The following is a 21,860-nucleotide window of genomic DNA, read 5'->3' as shown; positions in this document are numbered from 1 at the left end:
CCCCGCACTGCAGGAGCAGGCCCTGGTGACAGTAAAGCAAATGTAAACTTGGTTCCATCGCATATGTAAACCTGATGAAATTTTCTTTTTACAAAAATACATGACTGACACAGAAGGACCTGCACCACTAACACGACGCAGAACGATGTTAGCGGGGGCTGGGCGGAGAGGAAGCGAGCGTTTCACGGGGACAGAGTCGGTTGGGAAGATGAGGTTCAGGATGGAAGGTCAGGATGGTTGTGCAGTGTGAATGTGATCAATTCCGCTGAACTGTGCACTTGAAAATAATGAAAATGCTGAGTTTTATGTTATGCATATTTTACCACAATAAAAAATAGAAAAATAGATGCTATTATTGGAAGTGTGCTTTTATGTTTCTGTGCATAAGGATGAATGAAAGCGCAAATTCAGTCTTTAAAAGCAACATTAACTTCTAACATTAACTTCAAAGACATTGACTTCTAACAGGTCCTACTCTGATAAAAAAAAGTCATTTACATGTTGAAACTCAGTCCAAATCAGAGCAGCCCCATCCCCAAAGTGAGAAATTACAGCCTTCAAAGCCCACTCTATACTTGGAGATGTGCCGGAGACCAAAGTGTGCCGGCCACGCTGGGTGGAGGTGGTGCAGGGCCATGGGCTCCTACCTCCCACTGCCCTCTCTACCGGGCACAGCCCCAGAGCACATTCCAGCAGGACCCGGGTGGGGCGGGGCTGCAAGTGGCCAGAGCCCCTGCTGGTCCTGTCAGGTCAAAGCGTGAAGACACTGCAGGGAGGTCCAACAGACACACGGCAAAAAACAGGGCAACTCTCCGCCTTTCAGTCATGAAGTTAAACCACAGTATGACGAGGAAATCAAGAACTGCACTTAAGTGCAAAACAAAGACCTTTCACCTGCTCCACATATACTTGAACTTCATTCATCTCAGGTCTTCAAAATGAGTATTGGAAGTGATGCTGAGAAACGATGAGCAGCTACAATGACCTTTTTTGTAGTGCAGCGTAATCTTGAGTAGCGTGAATATTTACAAAGCACTTTTAAATGTTATTTCTGTTTGATGAGAACCATGGAACATCACAGTTGGAAGATACAACTAAGCCCGCCTTTAGTTAACAGAATAGGGCTGTAAGACTGGAAGATCTCACAGCTGGTTGGAAGCGGGGGAAAACCCGAGCCCAGCACGCCGAACCACCCTCCAACCTCCTGATTCTGCGGTCTCACGGCCTTCATCCCACACGAGCAAGAATGAACAGGGCAGGTCATTTCTTGCGATCTCTCGTACATGGAACACAGGTGCACGACGGAGGGGAAGAGAGGTTAGGAGATAGAAAAATCAGGTTGTACAAAATTTAATATTCCAGCTCTCAAAGGTCTTACAGCTCAGTGAACACTAATACACAGAGATGGTATGTCCCGGCTGTGTGCTTGCTAATTACTTTATCATCTCTGCTACCTTGCTGATTCCCACGAGACCTCAGGCAGAGAAAACAGTAGCACCCCGGCATACGAAGCCTTTACCATTCGACGCCGCAGTCACTCCCCTTCCCCCCCCTCCCAGGCCCTCTCACTAGCCTTTCATGCCGTAGTTCAGGCCGGCTGGCTCTGCTCTCCACCCAACGGCAACCGCTCGTGATCACAGTACAGCTCGCTCTGTCACAGGACTCTAACTTTCCTTCGCTGTGTGAATCTTTCCATTTCCACTGCATAAATAAATGCAGTGAAATAAAGAAAATAAATGTTTAGAAGCCTGTTTCTTGTTTTGTCTTAACTTTGTATAAAAACGAAGTATCTAAAATGTATGAATGTTCTTTGACCAAACAGTCCCCATACTAATTTACTGTTGGTGGAAGGCACTGTAAGTCATGTATAAAATGTGCTTCTTATTGGCAAATAAAAAGAACTCAGTTGTTCACTAGTGACTGTGAGGTTACCTGTCTACTATTTGTGCTGGTGTTTAGTAGGTCCTGCTCAGCTGTCCCCAAGTGTTGGCCCAGATCAGCTGCATCAGAGCCACCTGAAGAATTTATTTTTATTTTTTTAAAAATATATCTTTCATTGATTTCAGAGAGAGGAAGGGAGAGGGAGAGAGAAACATCAATGATGAGTTGTCATTGACCGGCTGCCTCCTGTACAGCGGGGAATTGAGCCTGCAACCCGGGCATGTGCCCTGACTGGGAATCAAACCACAATCTCCTGGATCCTAAGGTCAATGTTCAACCGCTGAGCCACGCCCGGCCGGGCAAGGAATTTATTTTAAAATACACGCTCCTGGCATGCTCTTCCTCTGGGGAGCCCGGATTCCTGTTCCCCTTTTTCTTTCCCCCAGGTACCTTTCCCTCTCCTAAGCTCCAAGGGCCCTTCTTTTGCTTCTGTAACTTGTTTCCTGAGCCCATGCAGCCCGGTTGACTCACTTCCACTACCTCTGCAACTTTCTAAATAAGCTCTTATGTTGGGGGGGGGGGGGAAGCATACTCCCAGGACCAGTCTGAGATATCTTAATGAAGTAGTTTAGCCAAGGCATGCATATATGTTAATCATGCATCTCAGCTACCTACTCCTGTATCCCATTCCTTATGACCTATTCCTGAGAAGTCTGAGTCAGGCCGGATCTAGGCTTGACACAGATCAGAAAAAACCACCCTGCCCTGACTTGTTCTGAAGTATGTGCTTCTCAGCAGAAGTAATTCATCGAAGGTGATGAGAAAATTGCGGTGTTTAAAACCTAAACGAAGGTAACTGAACAAAGATCTTGGCCATCCTGGAAGTCAGTTCTCCAGTGCCTCACTTACATCTTTCTTTTACTTCCCAATAGTTGACAGCAAGATCAACTTTCAATGTGAGGCCTTGAAACAGCGTGGTTTTCTCTTGTGCTTGGATGGCCACAAAGCGAGAGAGCTGTGGCTGGTCTGAGGTCACACCTCTCATTTGTACCATGAAGCCTGGAGTAACACACAAAAACTGCCTGGCAGTACTGGGAGACTGGGACAACTTTGTTCTTAAGTCAGTATCACATCTGAAAGACTGCACAAGTGATGAGTGAAGGGAGTAAGTGCTGCTTTAAGTTTTATAAATGAGTAGAGGACTGTGATTTTTTTTTAACATCTGGAAGGGGGGAAAAAAAATCAAAGTCCAGAACTATGCTAAGCAAATGGATAAACAGATGAAGTAACTAGTCAGGCCAGGCAAACAGTGTCCAAAGAAAGTCACAACCACAAATTAGAAAACAATGACCAGGATGTATGAAAGTAAGGTGCCGCAAATGAATTAGAAGCAGCAGCAATTATTTTTACATACTCTGAAATGTGCATATAATAAAACAAATACATAGGAGAATAAAAAATAAACAAGGCGAGAGAACAGTTTTTAAAAATTTGGTCCATCTATTCTCAGAATGCAGCACCTTGGAAAGGAACAATCCATCACTGAAAATACTAAAACTATACATGGAACTAGACTTAGGGATCTAACTGTCCAAGGTGAAAACGTCATCTCAAGATCCACATACAAGAAACTGTAAAAGTTTTTGGACTTTTCATGCCAGGAGGTGAAATCTGTTGCAAGGCTGAATTGATGAGGGAGGGAAGATTAGCTAGGAAGAAGCAGAATGCTTCCTCTTTACACAGAGTCTAGTGGACGGCAATTCCACAGCCCAAAGTTTAATCAGGTAGAGAAGATATGACTGTCAACAAAATGATGCCACTATTGCAGTCCTGTCTGCTAGGGTCTATTAAATACTGTTATTAAAAATTAATTTCCTTAGATGTGCTGATTTCTTGGATGGTCCAGAGCCTGGCCACCTGAATTCTGAAACATGACCCATCACAAATCTCCAGCATTCTTCACAGACAAGACACAAGGCAACTTTTTGTTTCTTTGATTACAAATATCCACCCTTTTTCTCCAGGCGGGAAGATATGATGTTTCATCCCCACACTCTAGCTCTGCTATAAGAAAAAATCTTTCCTTTCAAAATTGACTTGCAATTCTATTTCAATAGTGACTTGCAATGCTGATGATCAGAATAACCTTTTTAAAGTTATAATTGTGAACCCACTGGCCAAGAGTCAATGTCTGAGATGGATCCAGATGATTCTGACTTGAGGCGTATTTGAAAACAACTGACTTAAACTGGGTCCTGTGTCCACAAGGAATGTACATTAGCTAAGTTATTTGGATTGGTGGGGCAGGGGTTGATCTTCATGTAAACACAGAACAAGTGTAAATGAAGTAGAGGCAGGAATGTGGAGAACTACTATTTTCCATTAACAGAAGGGCTAAAAAATGAATATATCAAACACATTCAAATGAAAATACAAAATGAATGTCAAAGTAAAATTAACTTTTTTGGGTTATCTGTTCTTTTGGGTTATCATACCATCCCATTATCCCAGGCTACAGAAAGACTATAGTTACAACAACACTGGAGCAGTTCTTATTTCCAGATGATTCTATTTACAAAATACAATAAGGAAAAGATTTATTCAAAACAAACAAGAACTATCAACCCTATTTACATTGTGAGCCATAAGTCAATCACCAATTTAAGCTGACAATTTTCATTCTTTTAATCCAGTTTTCCCAACCCTAAAAAATAAATTGTTAGATAACACAGTTCATCACCTGCACAGTTATACTTTTCCAAAAATAGTAAGAAAAAAAAAAACTACCAATAAAGGCACTGAACTACTGTGGTTTCCTTTTTGAACCAGCTTTGATGACCACCAAACATTTATTTTCCTTTTAAACTAGTGAAAGGTCACATCAAAAGATGAAACAGAATCCAATCCAAAAGACTGGACCCCAAAAGGCACTGGTTAAACTACTGATATGGAATGCTCAAAATGCACTCTGCATTTGCCTTCCCCAGTGGACCATCCAATATTTAATGACATTTGCTGTACACTGTACAAAAGGACCTACAGGCTGAGGTGAATATAGCGTTCCACACGACCAAATGCAAATCTGGAAAAAGGACTGTGAGTGCATGTCACTCACACAAATGGGACATAAGACCCTCAGGCAGGTCAAGATTCAACACAATGATATCAAAAGACTAGCTCTTCAGGGAACCTTTCTATCTAGACCCACTCTCAGACAAAGGCCAAAGCACACTCAGCAGGGGCAACAAGAAACAGAAGAAAATATTTCCAGAAGGGACTAGTTACAAACAGGAACAAACCTGGACTCTTTACTCACCATTTTAATACTGCTGCCAACTATAACAGATTAAAATCTGTACACATGACAAAGTGGGAAAAGGTCCCAAAATGCAATGGTTTCGGCCAAAGAAGGTACTGACTAAGGATTACTACAGTTAACATTGCTACAACAAAAACAATGGCAAACAGGGCTTTGGCACCACATTTACAAAGTAAAGGCATGCACTGTTAATACACTTTAGATGTTTCCCAACAGAAAAGGCCACAGAAGATGAAAAACACGGGGCACCATTCACAAAACTCCCTACAACTGAGACAGACAAGCAAGGATCGAAGCAGTCAATTTAGTAGGGATGTAGCAGAAAAGTCACTACTTCTGTTTCAAATTTAGCAATCTGCCTTTTTGATTGGCAGCTGCCCTGGGTGTCTGGATCCAAAAAGTTGACTTTATCATACTACAGAAGCATTTATTTAGTAATTTGGTAATCAGCATGAACCTGGTTAACGGTCAACCCTAAGCTTAAAAAAGAGCGAACTAGACAGAGCTCTCCAATGTAATTACCATTTAGGAACCATAACGGTACTTTCAACAGGATAGTAACACAAATTTCATCCAAAAAAGCCATAATTATAGCCCCAATAAAAAAGAATTACACAATTACAGAAATATTCTATTCTGACCACACCAAGAGTTAAAATCAAAGAGCTCCTACTAAGAGGAGTATTTTCAAGATGATCCGCTCATATCGTGTGCATAGTTAAGACTCTGTGTTTTAATAAAGATTCTTTTGCAAACAAAGAAATAAAATTTAGTATTCTTGATGGGGAAAAAAAAACACTTTAAAAATAAACTACTGATGGTCTGTTAACAAGGGGGGGAAAAAAGAAGAAGCTACATATTAAAGTTCTGGGATGCAGCACCTCAGCTTCACATCTGCCCTAAACATCTGAGATCATGAAATCCAAGTGGCGTCTTCATTTGTACTTTACAGTTGTTCCAATTCCAATGTTTGACTTCAGTATCTCGTGCCAATTAAGAATTCCCTAATACAGAAGAGTGTGCTAAAGAGTGCAAAGATTCTGCATGCCGCCGCCATCCCTGGTCCCGTTCACGCTCACCACTGCCAAAGAGACAGCGAGAGAAGTCTGGTCTCATCTCAACACTCCACACGGTAATAACTAGAACAGAAGAACATTCTTAATTAGAGGAAGTTTACCAAGTCGAGAGACAGCACTGTAGCACCGTTCGCAACACTGCCCACGTTTTACCTTTTGTTCACATCTACATGCTTCAGTAAAGTCCACACTCCTTTAAGTTGTGCTTAATGATGACATCTGTGACCGCGTCAAAAACAAACTGCACGTTCTTGGTGTCTGTGGCACAGGTGAAGTGGGTGTAGATCTCCTTGGTATCTTTTCTTCTGTTCAGGTCTTCAAACTGGCACTGGATGTAAGCAGCTGCTTCCTCATATGTATTGGAACCTGAAGCAGACACCCCATATTCTCAGTTCAAATTAAATGGCTGCCTGAACTCGATTCAGTCAGGCCATCGCCACTTACTGATAAAGAGAGGGAATATGAGCCAGCTGAATATAGATAGGCTTCTATATTTCTACGATCATTATTACATTTTTCTTGAGAGCACTCATATCCTTATAAATGAAACAAAATCACGACACACAAAGATCCAGGAAAACAAACTTGAAGTTTCTCTTTCCCCTTTCATTTAGACTTTTTGGCTAAAAACTCTAGATATAAGTATAAAAGGAAAACAGGGGAGTAGGAGGATGCATTTCTAGAACACAATTGTTTAAAAGGTCACGAAGCCTGTGCTTCTTGAAGTGATCGTAAAATAATTCAAAAGGGTAAGTCACGCTTCCTTTCAAAGTCATCCCAGTGTTAAGGGGGCTTAACTTCAGAGGCTTCCAGCAATAATGTATTAAGCAAAACAAACCAACAGATGCAAAGGGAAAAGGGCCCTGAATTATACACCTTTAAGTAATCAATTTTACAGTATGTGAATTATATCTCAATAATGCTGTTATTTTTTAAAGGTGGGGAGACCAAAAGTAAACCTTAGTTTCAACAACATCTATAATTAACACCCTAATAACCTGCTTCCCACACCGTCTTGTCTACCTGTGAGCCTTCAGAATAGCCCCAAAAACTGGCTGCACAGCCGGGGAAACACAACAAAACACAGTTACTCCTGTGAACCAGAGGCTGTTTTCAGTGACATTAAGCATGACAAAAAAATACCAGCAACTAAGTATATAAACACTAAATAACATAGAAAAGGGCATTATTTCAACAGAATATTTAAAGAACTGAAGGAAGATAGCTTGGTAGGTGCTTGAAATGGTTTTCTGAAGATCTGCAGAACTTCTGTAATTTAAAGGAGACAGATGATTGAAAAATCATTTTTGTCAGGTAGGAAGAGATACTGAAGATATTGACACTTGGGCAATCAGTGCCCTGAGAATCCTTAAGAACAAATCAGCGGAAAATAGGCGTGGGAGTTCAACAACAAAGAAGCAGTGACGCTGAGGGCTTTCTGCTGTGTGAAGACTCCCAGCTGGAACATTAATGTCAACCTTTTTACCTGTCTTAAGAAAGATTTCTCTCCTCCTAAAACCTACCAACTTTCTACATAGACTCACCCAGCTCTCACCCCCTGCCTCACTCTGAACAGATGACCACATCTCCAACTTCCCTGAGAAAGAGGCCATGGGCTTCAACTATAGTCCTAACCTTTTAGCTCAACACCATGCTTAAAAAGTTACTGCTATTTGCCTACCTTTGGTCTTAGAGATGTCTCCCCTCCAATTCAAAATTCAATACTCTAACTTGGCTCTCTTTTTTAAAAAGTTGAGGTAAAATTCACATAACATGTAACAAAACATTTGAAAGTGCACAATACAGTAGCATTTCCTGTATTCACGATGTTATGCAACCACCACCTCTCTCTAGTTTCAAAACTTGTTCACCACCCCAGAAACACATCCCATTCCTATTAGGCAATCACGACCCATTCCCCACCCCCACCCCGTCTCCTCATAACCACCAACCAATCTGCTTTCCGTCTCTATGGATTTGCCTATTTTGGATGTATCAGATTAAAGGAATCACACAAATGTGACCTTTTGTGTTTGGCTTCTTTCACTTAGCAAAATGTTTATGGAGCTCATCCAAGTTGTAGCATTCATCAGTACTTTGTTCCTTTTTATGGCTAAATAATACTCTATGGACATGCCATTCTTTGCTCATCCATTCATCCTACCTAGACTCCTTTTATTAAAATTTTTTTTATTGATTTTTGAGAGACAGGGGAAAGGAAAGGGGGAGAGAGCGAGAAAGAGAAACATCGATCAGTTGCCTCCCATGTGCACCCCGACTGGGGATCGAAGCTGCAACCTGGGTATGTGCCCTGACCCAGAATCGAACCAGCGACCCTTTGGTGCACAAGACTACACTCAACCAACTGAGTCACAGTGGCCAGAGCCCAACCTAGACTCTTGATTCCTTCTTTTCCTGCGTGCTTGCAAACCTCGCTCCATCAGTCACACCCATTTTTTATAACTTTTCTTTTGCTATAGGCTCTTACCTCTAAGCTTATAAACATTCACCCTGGCTCCACTCTAACCACTCCACTGACACTGCTCTCAGTAACAGCCAATGCCAGAGGCCGCTGTCCAATGTGTATCTCACTTTATTTTTCTGCATCCAACATGGTTGACCATGCCTCACTTCTTAAACTCTCCTCTTAGTTTTTGATACTTTCACTCTCCTGGTTCTTCTCTTTGGATCCTCTACAAACCTTTCTTTTTCTCCTGCCAATAGAGGCTGGTACTCTTATTCCACCCATGGTCCTTTTCTCTCCTCATTCTGTAACATTACCCTAAGTCATCATTTTCATTTCCACGTTGTATCCCCAATCACTATACTTTAACCCCCAACCTCTCCCCAAGCCCCAAGGCCACGTGTATAACTGCCTGTTAGGTATCTCCATCTGGATATTCCAGACACTTAAAATCAACGTTCCTAAATATGAATTCAGAGAAGAGCACCAGCACCCAATCAAGACAGAACTCTGGGAGTACCTCTGACTCTTCCCACTTCCTTACCCTAGCCTCATTACAGAAGCATTTAGTGTCTGTTCAGTGAAGAACAGTTCTCCTTCCCTGGAAATACCCAACTCTGATCTAAAGGTCACAGTGCTGCAGCCTTGGCAGTCATGTCTCTCCTAGGAATCTGAACCCAGGGCAGGCCGATTTCAGTCTAGCCTGGTCTTTTAAATGGAGAAGATATAGAAACTGTGGCAGGACCATTTTTATCACATAAAGCGAGCAGTGGAAGAAGTTAGTAAGGAGAGAGAAGAATAAAGAAAACACGGAGAGGAGGAGAGAAAAGAAATAGGGAAAGAACTGTTTCCAGGGTTCTTAACTGCATTCTTAAGACAAGTCTGTATTTTTTCCCTTGGCTTCTATGATATAACCCTGTATCTTCACCAAAAGCTTTTATCTGCATCCAAAAAGAGTCCTTACTAACTCAGCTCCCCTACTACAATCTTTATTGTCACTTATTGCATAACCTTTTTGAAGCACAGTTTCTACGATATCATGTACCCCAATTAAAATCCTTCAATAGCTCCCGTGTCTCAGCATGAGAATCCATGAGTGTCCCTGCCCATCTCTCCAAGCAGTCCTTCCCACCACTTAAAGCTCCAGCAACACCAAATTCCTTCCAGGTTCCAGAACAAATCCTGTCATTTTCTTACCTCCATATTTTCATATATGCTATTCCCTCCTCCTAAAATGTTTTTATTCCCCCGTCTGCCTGGTGATTTCTAATTCATCCTCTTACTGTCTCACTCCAAGTGTCATTTCCTCTAGAAAAACACTACAATGACGCCACAGAGGTAACCACTGCTTCTGTTCTACTAATGAAAATTTTATACTACAATGAAATGCTTGGTGTGTGTGTCTCTCTACAACTAATGTCAGTTTCTTGAGCGCCAATGACTGTATCTTATCCTTGTGCCGTCTTGAATGTATTTCTACCAAATTTTGATTTTTATCTTTCTCTATATTCCTCATAAAATGAGGACAGAAATATAAAACAAACTGGTAAACTCGTTTATGTCTAGAATAGCACTTTAGACTTAAGGGGTCTAATCACATACTTATGTTGGTACCACTACCCGTGAACACTTCCCACAGGGGTAACAGGCATTGTTCAAAACAAAAGGCGGCTATAGGAGTGTCACTGAAGTGTTGATCTAGGGTGGGTACCTCCAAAAAATCCTTCACGCGTCCTTACCCGTGTATTCTGGATAACAGATAGTTAAGGGACTCCTGTTTATTTTTTCCTCAAAAAGGTCTTTCTTGTTGAGGAAGAGAATGATTGAAGTGTCTGTAAACCATTTGTTGTTACAAATGCTGTCAAAGAGTTTCATGCTTTCATGCATTCGGTTCTAAAAAAGAAATAAAGAATGTCAGGTCAGTAACAAAAAGCTAAGGTGGATTAACTGTTCACGACAAAACAGATGAACACTTTTTAAAAGCACTGAATGGCACTCACTGAATTAAGTCAGACACTGAGAACACAAAAGCTGGGCCAGTCCTCATGTTTGTAATTCTTGGGAGGTTGGGAGGTGGGAAGGACTGGCAGACTTAGCCCTGCCCACATACTCAATTGCTGTCATAGTCATATCTCAGAAGAGTTAATAGGGCATGAGTGAATATTCTGACAATCTAATCTCACTGACAAGGGAAAAAATTAAGGATACTAAGTTCTGATTCAGTGAGCACATGAATGCACAGTCCTCCTTAGAGGTGGTTTCCATTTCCTGGACGCACAAGACAGGCTTTCCCAGAAGCTCCGACATACCATCTCCTCATCCTCGGCCAAAACCAGGTCGTAATCACTGAGGGCCACGCAGAAGATGATTGCTGTCACTCCCTCAAAACAGTGAATCCACTTTTTTCGTTCTGATCTTTGGCCACCTACATCAAACATCCTGAGTAAGGGCGGAAGAGCACAAAGTCAGCAAGATCACATGCACACCTCTCCCTAACTGGAAATGGTTAGGGCATTTCCCACTATTGCATAGTCCAAACCCCATTTGTAATAGAAAAGACAAACAAAGGAGCAGATAAAGCATAGTCAAAGTAATTATCTGTGGTTAAAAGTAAAACAGAACACAAGAAAATAAAACTTTGGAAAAATCAAACTTCTCCTTTCAGAGACATGGGTGAGCCTCCTCTTTATCACAGCTTGTATCAAATGTGCCAAGCCAGCAGAATAAGCACTGAAATGCATTAAAGGAGAGGAAAAATAAAAAGCTGAGTAATACAACTTAAGATAACAATAACAGCCTGACCGGCCTGGCTCAGCAGTTGAACATTGACCTATGATTCAGGAGATCACGGTTCGGTTCCCAGTCAGGGCACGTGCCCTGATTGCGGGCTCGGTCCCCAGTGGGGGGGTACAGGGGGCAGCCGATCGATGACTCTCTCATCGTTGATGTTTCTATCTCTCTCTCCCTCTCCCTTCCTCTCTCTGGGATCAATGGAGATAGATTTGAAAAAACTAAAAATAAAATAAAAAGATAACAATTGAGTGTTTACCATGATACTAGACACCACCCTAAACATCTTAAGTACATCAACTGGTTTAACCCTCATAACGCTCCTGTAAGTATCCCCATTTTACAGATGAAGAAACTGAGGCAGAGATATGTTAAACTAATTTGCCCAAGGGCACACAACTAACAAATGGGGGCTGGGGATCTGAACCCAGGCACTCAGACTCCAGCACCCAGGCTTTTACCCACAACACCAATATCTCTCAAATGGTTTACCTTTTAGTTGAGAGAACATAAAATATAAATCCCAAATGTGCATTCTCTTCCATAACCTCTCCCTACTGATTCAAAAGTTTGTTTTCCTTACTTTTTTCTCTTTTTTAATTGAGGTATGATTGAGATATGTTTTCCTTACTTAAAAAAAATATTTTAGAGATTAATTATGGAAAAAAGTAAGTTATATTTATGGCAGGACTCTTAAGAACTCAGTATCTAAAAACAAAACTTAACCAATGTTTCTCAACCCAAGTCTTATTTTTATTTGAACCTAATTAATACTAACAAAGCCTCAAGTGCTCACACACTTTATGTTCCATCCAGGTTACTTTTAGTCCGCTGCTCCCTTCTAGGGGACTACTTGATATCCTGAGTCACCTACAGAACTCTGTCAACAAGTCCTTGTCTACCTGCTACAGTACAAGCAGCACCGTGTCTCAGCTGGTACTAGGGTCGGAGGATGCAGGCATACAATGGTTAGACATTTTTAAGATGTATGTTTGATGATGGTGACAGAATGTTTAAAGGTTAAAACTCTGCCAAGCTGGTTTAGTTTATCAGATCTACAGTGACTAGGGGTCTGGTTCCAGATATTTTTTCCCTGCAGACACTGAGAGCCGTTAAGAGATAGCTGAGTGATTTCTCCATGTATGTTTGAAGAAAATGGTCATCTTATCTTTTCATGACCCAACTTTTTCTTCTGATTGATCTTGTAGTATTTGTTTTTCAACCTTTGGTCAGATGCCTATAATGATGCAATCACAAATTGGCTTTAATCCAGGGTCATACTATAGGTTTTAGGAAAGCGAACATCATGTATTTCACCACGGATGTCTTCAAGGGGAGACAGACACTGGTAAACCAGTAATTTTAGTTTACTCCTCCATTTTCTTCTAAAAAGTCCACAAAACTGGTCAAACACTACGAAGTTCCCAAAATAGGCTTTCAGCACATATTAACACTTACAACATCATTCACTAACAGATCAACATTTTATAAACATTACCTCATAACTGAGAGGCAAGTAAGCAATTACACAATGCCTTGCATATAGGAGATGCTCAATAAATGTTTGAATGAATGGATAGCGGTTTGCCTAGAGAGAAGAGGAAAAGGAAGACATGATAGTACTTCACAACAAGGTATCCACATGCCAACAATAACGTGGTGCAGCACCTTAATGAGATCTGGCTACTGAGACTGACAGGAGGATCCTTTAGTAGGATTCACCTAACTAAAGATCAATCTATGCCAACATCAACAAGTTGCCCACACAAAATAAAGGCCATGGCATTAATTATAAATGGACTACCAATCTTCTAATACACACACTCAACTCATTCTTATGGTTTCACGGGTGATTGGTCTCTGCTACTTTTTTTTTTTTTAAATCCTCACCCGAGGATATGTCTCCATTGATTTTTAGAGAGGAAGGGAAAGGGAGAAAGAAACATCGATCGGTTGCCTCCCACATGCACCCTGACCAGAGATCGAACCCACAACCTGGGCAAGTAGCCTGACTGGAAATCGAACACTGCGACCCTTAGGTACACGGGACGACACTCCAACCCACTGAGCCACACTGGCCAGGGCCTCTGCTACTCTTGTTAAATAAATTCACCAGTTCTAAAAATAAGCAGCTCTTCTATAAATATTCAGCTGAACGGCTATTTCCTGTATTTCCAGGTTTCAAATCTGTTTAGGTATATTAAGATTTCAAGACCTCAGCTGGTATCTAGTCATACCTAAACTGTGTGGATTTCACAAATCCTCTGAATCAATTTATTTCAGAGAAAAGAAAACAGAGGATCTGAGCTAAAAGTCACATTTGTGTGCAACAATGCTCACTATTACATTCTACATACAAGCATAAAGAGGTCATCATATGTTAAAGGGAGAAAGTCTACTTCTAATCTCAAAGGTCACAAAAGCAGAAAACAGAAACCAAAGACAGTTCTAATATTTACAAAAGACCACTAACACGGAGACAAGCTGAAGCCTTTTTTAGAATTACTAAATGCTGATAAGAAAATCCTTTGTATTAAAATCCTAGAATTTTTTTTAAAACAAGCACTGTTAACATGTCATCATACCTCCCCAAAAAATCTTTATCCCCAGATCAATTTTCCATTCTGCACTGTATTAAAATCTTAGTTGTGCACAGATCAGTCCAAGAGCCATGACCACATTAGCTGCGTTCCATTAAACTTAAAGGGATATGTAACCCAGTAAGAAAGGATTGACACTGGTGAGAAAAGCATTTCCATTTTAATGCCAAAATGGTAGAACAAAGCCACAAAACTGGTTTTCTGCCTTTAGTGTTGTTGTTACCCTTCTAAACAACAAACATGCAATACCTGTTTTGGTGGTTCTAACAAAAAAGCAGCTGAAAAGAGTAAAATTCAAAATAAAACACATCGGTAACCAGATGATTACTTTTATTCACACCTAAGTTACAATTTAATTTTGAATTTAGTTCCTCCAAATGGACAAAAATATTTATGCTACTTGGAGAAAAAAGAAACGCTTCAACTCCCACAGTTCAAACATTCAAATACTGGCTGATGGATACGAGAAGTTTCTAAACCAAGAAATATTGCCTAGAGAACCTTTACCCTCATTAAGAGACACTAAAGAAAAGATGTGTGTGTTTGGCACATCCTGCCAAAAGGTGAATGACTTACTTGAAGTACAGGTCTTTGAAGGTGAAATGCGTTTCCACAATGCCTGTGGTCTTCACTCTTGTCCGCAGGACATCTTGCTGAGTTGGAATGTAGTTGGTTTGGGATATTCTATCCAAATCATTTAGGTAACTAAATAAAATACACATTAATTTTTACCTGGGGAAGCCAACCATGTGCACAGCAAGTCAACAGACTAAACTAGCTCCTTACCAAAGGTAGATCTTGAACTCAAGTGGCAGAACAGAATCAGAATCAGTATCAAAGAAATGATAACAAGAAAATGTGAACCTAGCACAGGACAAACAAAGTGATCTGTCTATACACACTACACAAAAGTGGTTTTAATTCTATCAGAATTAGACTGTGAAGGCTAATTAAAAACCAAAACAAATGTGGAAATGTTATTCTTCTAAAGAAAGATTCCTGAAATTGGATACTAATTTAACTTCGCACTGCACAGTCCACAAACCAAAAGCCCCCCGACATTTAAAGTTAATGGGATTTTTGTATGTTTAAACATTTGCTAGGACTTTAGAGAATGGTGTTTGAATTACTAAAAAGAGAACTATGCTCAATAAGAATGAGTATTTCCTGTTTTTATTTATGAAACTAAAAGTTGTGGTTTTTTAAAAAAAAAAATCTAAGCCAAAAACAAACTATAAATACCTTCAAAGAAATTTAATTTGTCAGTTAAATAATTAAAAGACTGCTTCAAAGCTAAATTAAATTCTTCACGATTTCAGGGTTTCTAAAGATTTTTTGGCCTGACAAGTGAAGAACAGGTGGTGCATTGTAAGTGAATCATTAATAAGGAATCAGTCAAGTTTAAATACATAATTAGGGGGGAAAACACTATAAATCACATGGCTTCAAGTGTAGTTGGAGGATTCAGAGCTTACTGAATGTCTGATAAAAAAACAATTACAATCTAGCTTTGATGACTACTGAGAGAATTATTTAAACTACCAATATTTGCAATTTTAAAATATTATTAAAAGAGGGGCAGGAATCCTGAAATGCTTCTCAAGTAAAATTTTTTCTTAAAGAATCAGTAAGTTTTTCAAATGTCATTTAATTTCTTCTTATAACAATTTAAGCTAGAATGAGGATGGGAAAGTGGGAAAATACAATACTGGAAAAAAAATACCTTAATGTTTAAAAGTGTCTTCATTTAGTAAAGAAATGAATACAAGTAACAAGAGCTCACCAAGCCCCCAAAATGCATGTTAAGAACATTCGAATGTAGGTCTTACAAGTAACCATGTGGTAAAAGAAGCACACAGGAGAGCATGTTATAGCTTAACCGAAGCATTCATTACAAATTTTCTAAAACTACCCAAGAGAATTTCCTTGACAAACAGATGCTTCAACTTTGTTCCAAGACTCAACATTCCCTTTCTATATAAAGTCTGCTCTTGTGGTCTGGCACGAGATTTCTAAGTGGGGACTAGAACCAGAGAAATCCACAGCGCAGCCCGGCACGGAGCTGGGCGCATAGAGATCCCAGTCCTAAGCTGCCCCGCAGGCCGGCCGCGACGCGAGGCCCGACGCAGACAGAGGGGCTCACTGAGCTGCAAGAGACGCCCCCAGTTTCACTCGTCGCTTATAAACTACCACAGAGACTTTCATGGCGCCACGTCTCCCGTTTACATTCCCAGAGGAAATGTTTTTCTCCAAGTCATACAAAATGACCAAGGGCTCCCCAACTAAACTGAAGCACCTTTATAAGGAATCCATCAACTTCGAAGAGTGTCTGTCACTTCCCCATTTCCCACCATTAAGGAGGGACAATGAACTTCCTCCAGAGTCACCAAGTTATTTTCCGTGACTTCAAGGGAAAGATGACTTACTATGAGGCAGAGTCGTTGAGCTGGTACTCCCTGGACCTGCAGAAGCACGCCTGCACGCCGCCATCCTGCCAGAGCCGCCGGATCACTCCCGCTAGTTCTGGGGTCATGACTCCTTCCTCGGCGCTGCCGGCTAGGACAAATAACTGCCGAGCATCATCCTGGAGAGAGACAGGTGATCTCAGTTCTTAAAGACTCGGCAAGTCTCTTACACACACACGCACGCACGCACGCATTATACGTCATATTATTTTTAAAGAGGCATTAAAAAGACCTTTGCTGGCAGGGCAGTCCGAGAATTCACAGTGAAGTCTCATCCCTTCTCCTCTACAGTCAGAAGCAAAGGTGAGCCAAGGAATGAATGGTTTCACTCCCCCTACCCCTACCCACTTCTCCACAGACCACCATCCCCTGCAAAGATCTCTTCTGACTGGCCTACAAATCTCCATCCTGATTACTCATAAATTATGACAGAAAAAAACTGGCCTGTGAGACAGACACATGTAACTCATTTGCATTCTGTGCAAGGAAGCCTGCAATGAAAACTAGCACATAAGAGGTAACGTCTACATGCGTCAAAGGGAGTAAAGAAAGTAAAACAAGTTTAGGGAAAGAGTGTTCTCTCCTTTCCCCTTCGGGTCAGACAGGAACAGGAAGAAGTGGAGGCTGGGGCATTTTAGAAATCTGGAAGCCTAGGGGGGGAAATAAATCCCTCAAGGGAAATTTCAGTGTCTAGATTTCCCCACAGGAATAATAACCCTCTAAATAAGACAGGGGGGAAAGGCAGCAGGAGGAAAAGAGAGTTATAAAGAGAGATTTGACCAAAACTTCATGAGTCACAGACACAGCTTTATAAGATTTTAAACCTAAAACATGGGAGGGGGAGAGAGGACCAAAAGGGGCTGAGAACTGTGACTGTTTTGCTTTGTTCTTCTCAGCCTGAATTGTCAGATCGTATAAAAACGAACACCAGTCTCATGGGATGCTCCCCACTAAAATCTAATATCTGCCTCTGGAGATTTCCAATGGACTCTGCAAATGCAGATACTAAAAAGTGTATCTGGGTAAAGAAAAAGCGAAGGGGGAAGGGGAGCAATCAATTGTATCACAGTGGCCAGCAAAGAGCATTTCCGACCACACATGCAATCACAGCCAAATCCTCCAAAGATGTGTGTGTCCACCTACGCAAAGCAAAACAAAGCCAACCAGAGTACACTTCCATTAATTCTGCCAAACTCAGGCTCTTCAGCCTTAATGGTGTTTGCTGAGTAATATTCCTCCTTTAAGATCCTTTCTTGTATTTTTTACTGCATTTTTTTCAGGCACAACTCTCTCTAAGAAACTTTATCTAATATCTGAATTGCCCTTCTCTCTTTGCAGAGATAAATATTTAACATAAATGAATGAGAAAAGCTGAAAAATTACATAAATTGGCAAATTCTAAACAGTGAGCAGCCCCTTCTATGTAGATGGTATAGTACTTTGTTTAACATTGGAAGACTTCATAGTCCCTTGGTTCTGAAATTTGATCTCTAATCATGCAGATATTTTAAAACCTCAATAAGCATTACTTTTTAAAATATAATACCATGATTTTAATTTTGGAAACTTTAAAATAGAGAGAGAGCCTGGCTGGTTTGGCTCAGTGGTCACAGCATGTGGACTGAGGGGTCCTGGGTTCAGTTCCAGCCAGGGGCATGTGCCTCAGTTGCAGGCTCAATCCCTAGTTGTGGTTGGGGCGTGTGTGGGAGGCAACCAGTCAATGTGTCTCTCACATTGTTTCTCTCCCCCACCCCACAGTCTGAAAAGATATGGAAAAAAATATCCTCAGGTGAGGATTAAAAAATAAATAAATAAATAATAATAATAATAATAATAATAATAATAAAATAGAGCGAGAGAGGGAGCTATTGCTACGTAATTTTGCTGTCCTGACTTTGTAAACACTGTTTTAAGAGGAAACATTGTCCCCTTACCACTTAATCTCTTCCACTGACCAATCTGGCTTCCCCACAATAAACCTTCTTTATAAAGGTCTGTAAAGATGCCTCTCTCTCTGCAATGAACTTCACACTTTCACCCTAAGCAGACATGAAAAAGCCACCTGTCCCACACCCAACTCTATTCTTTTCCATTCACTCTCTAACCAACCATAAATAACTAGAGAAGGATAATAGAGGAGTTATAAATATAAACTCTTACACATAAAAAAAAAAAAGAGAGAGAGAAGCTTCCATTCCATAGCCTATAGTCCAATCTAGTACAGGAATACACTCTTCTTGAGTATATGAAAATTGCCCCTAAAATTCAGACTTGGCATTCAGTCCTTACCAAGTATATACTGGGTGACCAGTTTCTGCCTTTAATCTCTACACCTCAGAAAGCAGACTACATATCATGGCACCCTCTTTTACATCATATCAATTTACTATCATTTGCTACTATAAAATAATAAGCAGTGCTGTAAATGAAGCAATGAATAAGTTATCCCAGAAACTTCTACTGTATCCACAGGACCCATTTCCTACACTCCTCTTTGTGTGGTAATCTAATACCTCCTGAACAGATTGCTAACACTTCTCAGATGAGCACATAGTACTTTGCTACATCTTATCTTGTTGCTTAAATTCATTTCCCCAAAACACGAAGCAAATTTTGCTTAACTGCATCTACTGAAAAAGAGCAAGAGAAGAGGAACTGAGAAACACTTACTGCTCTGGCAGCTTCCCCAAAGTCAATCTTTAGCCTGCCCATGGCCCTTATGATGGCAATAATGGACTGTATGGTGTTGCTGTAGACAACTACTTTATACTGTTTACATTCTTCCTCTGAGTAGCCGTCCTCATGAATGATTCTTTGAAAAGAAGAAAAGCACAAATCATTACCATGGACCTAAATGAAAAGATGCTATGGACTTCTGTGCATTATGAGGAAATGCAGTCTTACAAAAGGCCATGTCTCAACTTACTTCATCTGTTTCACGATGGTGCTTTTACCAGATTCTCCAGCACCTGAAAGGAAAGAAAACCAGACTTTGAATTCACCTAGAATCAAACACAAAAGCATGAACTCGACATGAGTGGTAATTCCAGATTAATGGAAACCACAGGTCCCGGGGAAACTTTGGTGAGGTTTTCTATCTATCAGGAAAAACCACTGAGTTTCTCCATTAGAGTTTTTTTCTTTTAACTTTCTTTACATAACTCAGCAACCAAATAAAATTCATTGAAAGTATCCCAGGGACACAGCAGGCAGTCGCTAGGAGATAAGCCAAAACCTCTAGGAACTCATCCTGTACATGAAACAGGATATCTACACTGAACATGGCAAAAATGAAATAATTCGTTTTTGGTCTACTCACTTTGATTAATTCCTCTGTCAACGCCCCATGGACCTGAGGAATGTTCTTAGAGCAATCCTCTCAGCCATGGGCTGGAGTTCAAAATAGAAGCAGAAGAGCACTGTCCCCAGCCCTTTTTCACTCTACACCCCCCATGCTGACCACAGTTCCCTCCTCATCCAGGTAGAACCACTTTAACGACCACAAGTGTCAGATGGGCCCTCTGAACTTGACATTCCACCTGCATTTTCCTAGCCAATTCATTCTCCCACCTTCCAAGATGCCTGTTTCATGCTACCTCCTCTCTCTCAAACCTTACAAACCCCTTCCCACTTCTGACTCTCAGCTGATGATCCTGCCACTCTTTTTTTGGAAAAATTAAAGCACTCAAAAAACAACTCACTTTCCCATAACCAAATCCACCAATCTACCTGTGCCTCCATGAATACTCTCTACCTTCATCAAAGGATGAACTGTCTCTGCCAATGTCTAAGATAATGTCTTCAATTGTGCACGTATCCACCTCATTTTATCTACTCAAGGTCTTGGCTGCTAGTTATCCCATGTCACTCAAATATCACCGAGTTTTCTCTTCCCACTGGGCTACTCTCATCAGTATACAAACTTACTGTATTACCGTCCATCTTAAATCAACACACCCCACTCCTTCCTTCCCTGGCTCCACTAATCTTCCTCTAGCTACCACTCCATTTTTTCTCTTCCTCTTTATATCTAAACGCCTCTGAGTTGTCTATACTCATGTTCTCCAATTCTGTGCCTCCAGTCCTCTACTTAACCCACTCCAGTCAGGTGTTCATACCAACCACTATACTGAAATCACATGCCAAGGCCTCCAAAAACTTCCATCTTAACAAAGCCAGTGGTTAATTCCCGGTCCTCCTCTTACTCAATCTCTTGTCCAAGTTGATAACTTCTCCCTTTGAAATATTTTCTTCACTAGGCAGGCTTCTAGAGCCCACATCCTCCTGGTCTGACTCCTGCCCCACTCCTTCTCAGTCTCCTCCCTCCTGCCTCTGAATTCTAAAGGCTGTTATTATTTCCTTGGCCCTTTCCTCTGTCTACATTCATTCTCGAGGTTGCAATAACCCTGTGTGGTAGATACTATTATTAACCCCCGTTTATACATGAGGTAAATAAGGCAGTGAGATGTCAAGTTACCTTGTCCACAATTACAGTCAGTAAGTGGCAGAGCTAAAAATTTGCATGCACTCACCCAGCTTGGCTCCGAAGTTGTTGTATACTGCCTCTATGCTAATGATTTCCAAGTTTACATCTCTAATCTTGGCTTCTAACCATGGCTCCAGACTCCTATTATCTAAACCACCTACCTGATATATGTATCTCATTAGATTTCTATTTCTCAAACTTAAAATGCCCAAAGCTGTTACTTTCCCCACCTTCCCACCAAAGCCTGCTCCACCCTGTGTCGTCCGTCATCTCAGTAAATGACACCAGCACTGACTCAGTCGCTCAAGCTAAAAATGGTAAGTGACAAATAACATACAGATGAAATGTGAATGCCAGTACCAATACATAAATCAAGTATTAGGAAACTTTATTTAAATAAATACATAGTTCTAACAGGTTCTTCTTGCACCACAGTAGATGGTCAGCACAGTGGAAACCACAGGTGATCTCTGCAAAGGCTTCGTAAGTGCTCCAGTGCTTCAGACTGAGACTTTCCCATGGTCAGTATTCCCCTCAGGAGCAGGAATGACGTTTGTAAAACGGAAATCAAATCGTGTACAACTCTGCCCTCAAATTCTCCTACGGCCTCCGATTACACTCCAAGGAAAATCCCTGGGCAGGAAGGCGCACTGCGCTCTGGCCCTGGCCTGCTTCCCTCTTCACCCCGACCCCCATCTTTCTCCATTTCCTTCTCTCTGCTCTTGTCAGACCAGCTTTGTTACTTCTCCTCCGACATCCCACACTGGCTCTCAGCGAGC

The 21,860-nt window shown here is 41.0% G+C and overlaps 1 protein-coding gene across 1 annotated transcript in view; it reads right to left on the bottom strand.

The window, feature by feature from the left end:
- Positions 1–3,241: 3,241 nt before the first annotated feature.
- Positions 3,242–21,860, bottom strand: part of GNAI3 (G protein subunit alpha i3) — a 34,663-nt gene continuing 16,044 nt past the window's right edge. Inside the window, exons 2-9 of the mRNA XM_081121141.1 lie at positions 19,522–19,564; positions 19,266–19,407; positions 16,557–16,714; positions 14,707–14,835; positions 11,050–11,179; positions 10,480–10,633; positions 6,430–6,642; positions 3,242–6,339 (exon numbers count right to left, since the gene is read on the bottom strand). Coding sequence (XP_080977267.1) covers positions 6,452–6,642; positions 10,480–10,633; positions 11,050–11,179; positions 14,707–14,835; positions 16,557–16,714; positions 19,266–19,407; positions 19,522–19,564 — 947 coding nt within the window. The 3' untranslated portion in view covers positions 3,242–6,339; positions 6,430–6,451. The remainder of the gene's footprint in view (positions 6,340–6,429; positions 6,643–10,479; positions 10,634–11,049; positions 11,180–14,706; positions 14,836–16,556; positions 16,715–19,265; positions 19,408–19,521; positions 19,565–21,860) is intronic.

This window comes from Miniopterus schreibersii, assembly GCF_964146895.1.
Source record: "Miniopterus schreibersii genome assembly, chromosome: 19".
In the NCBI taxonomy this organism is placed as follows: Eukaryota; Metazoa; Chordata; class Mammalia; order Chiroptera; family Miniopteridae; genus Miniopterus; species Miniopterus schreibersii.
Note: the sequence above shows the minus strand (reverse complement) of the source record. Positions and strands in the feature narration are given on the sequence as shown.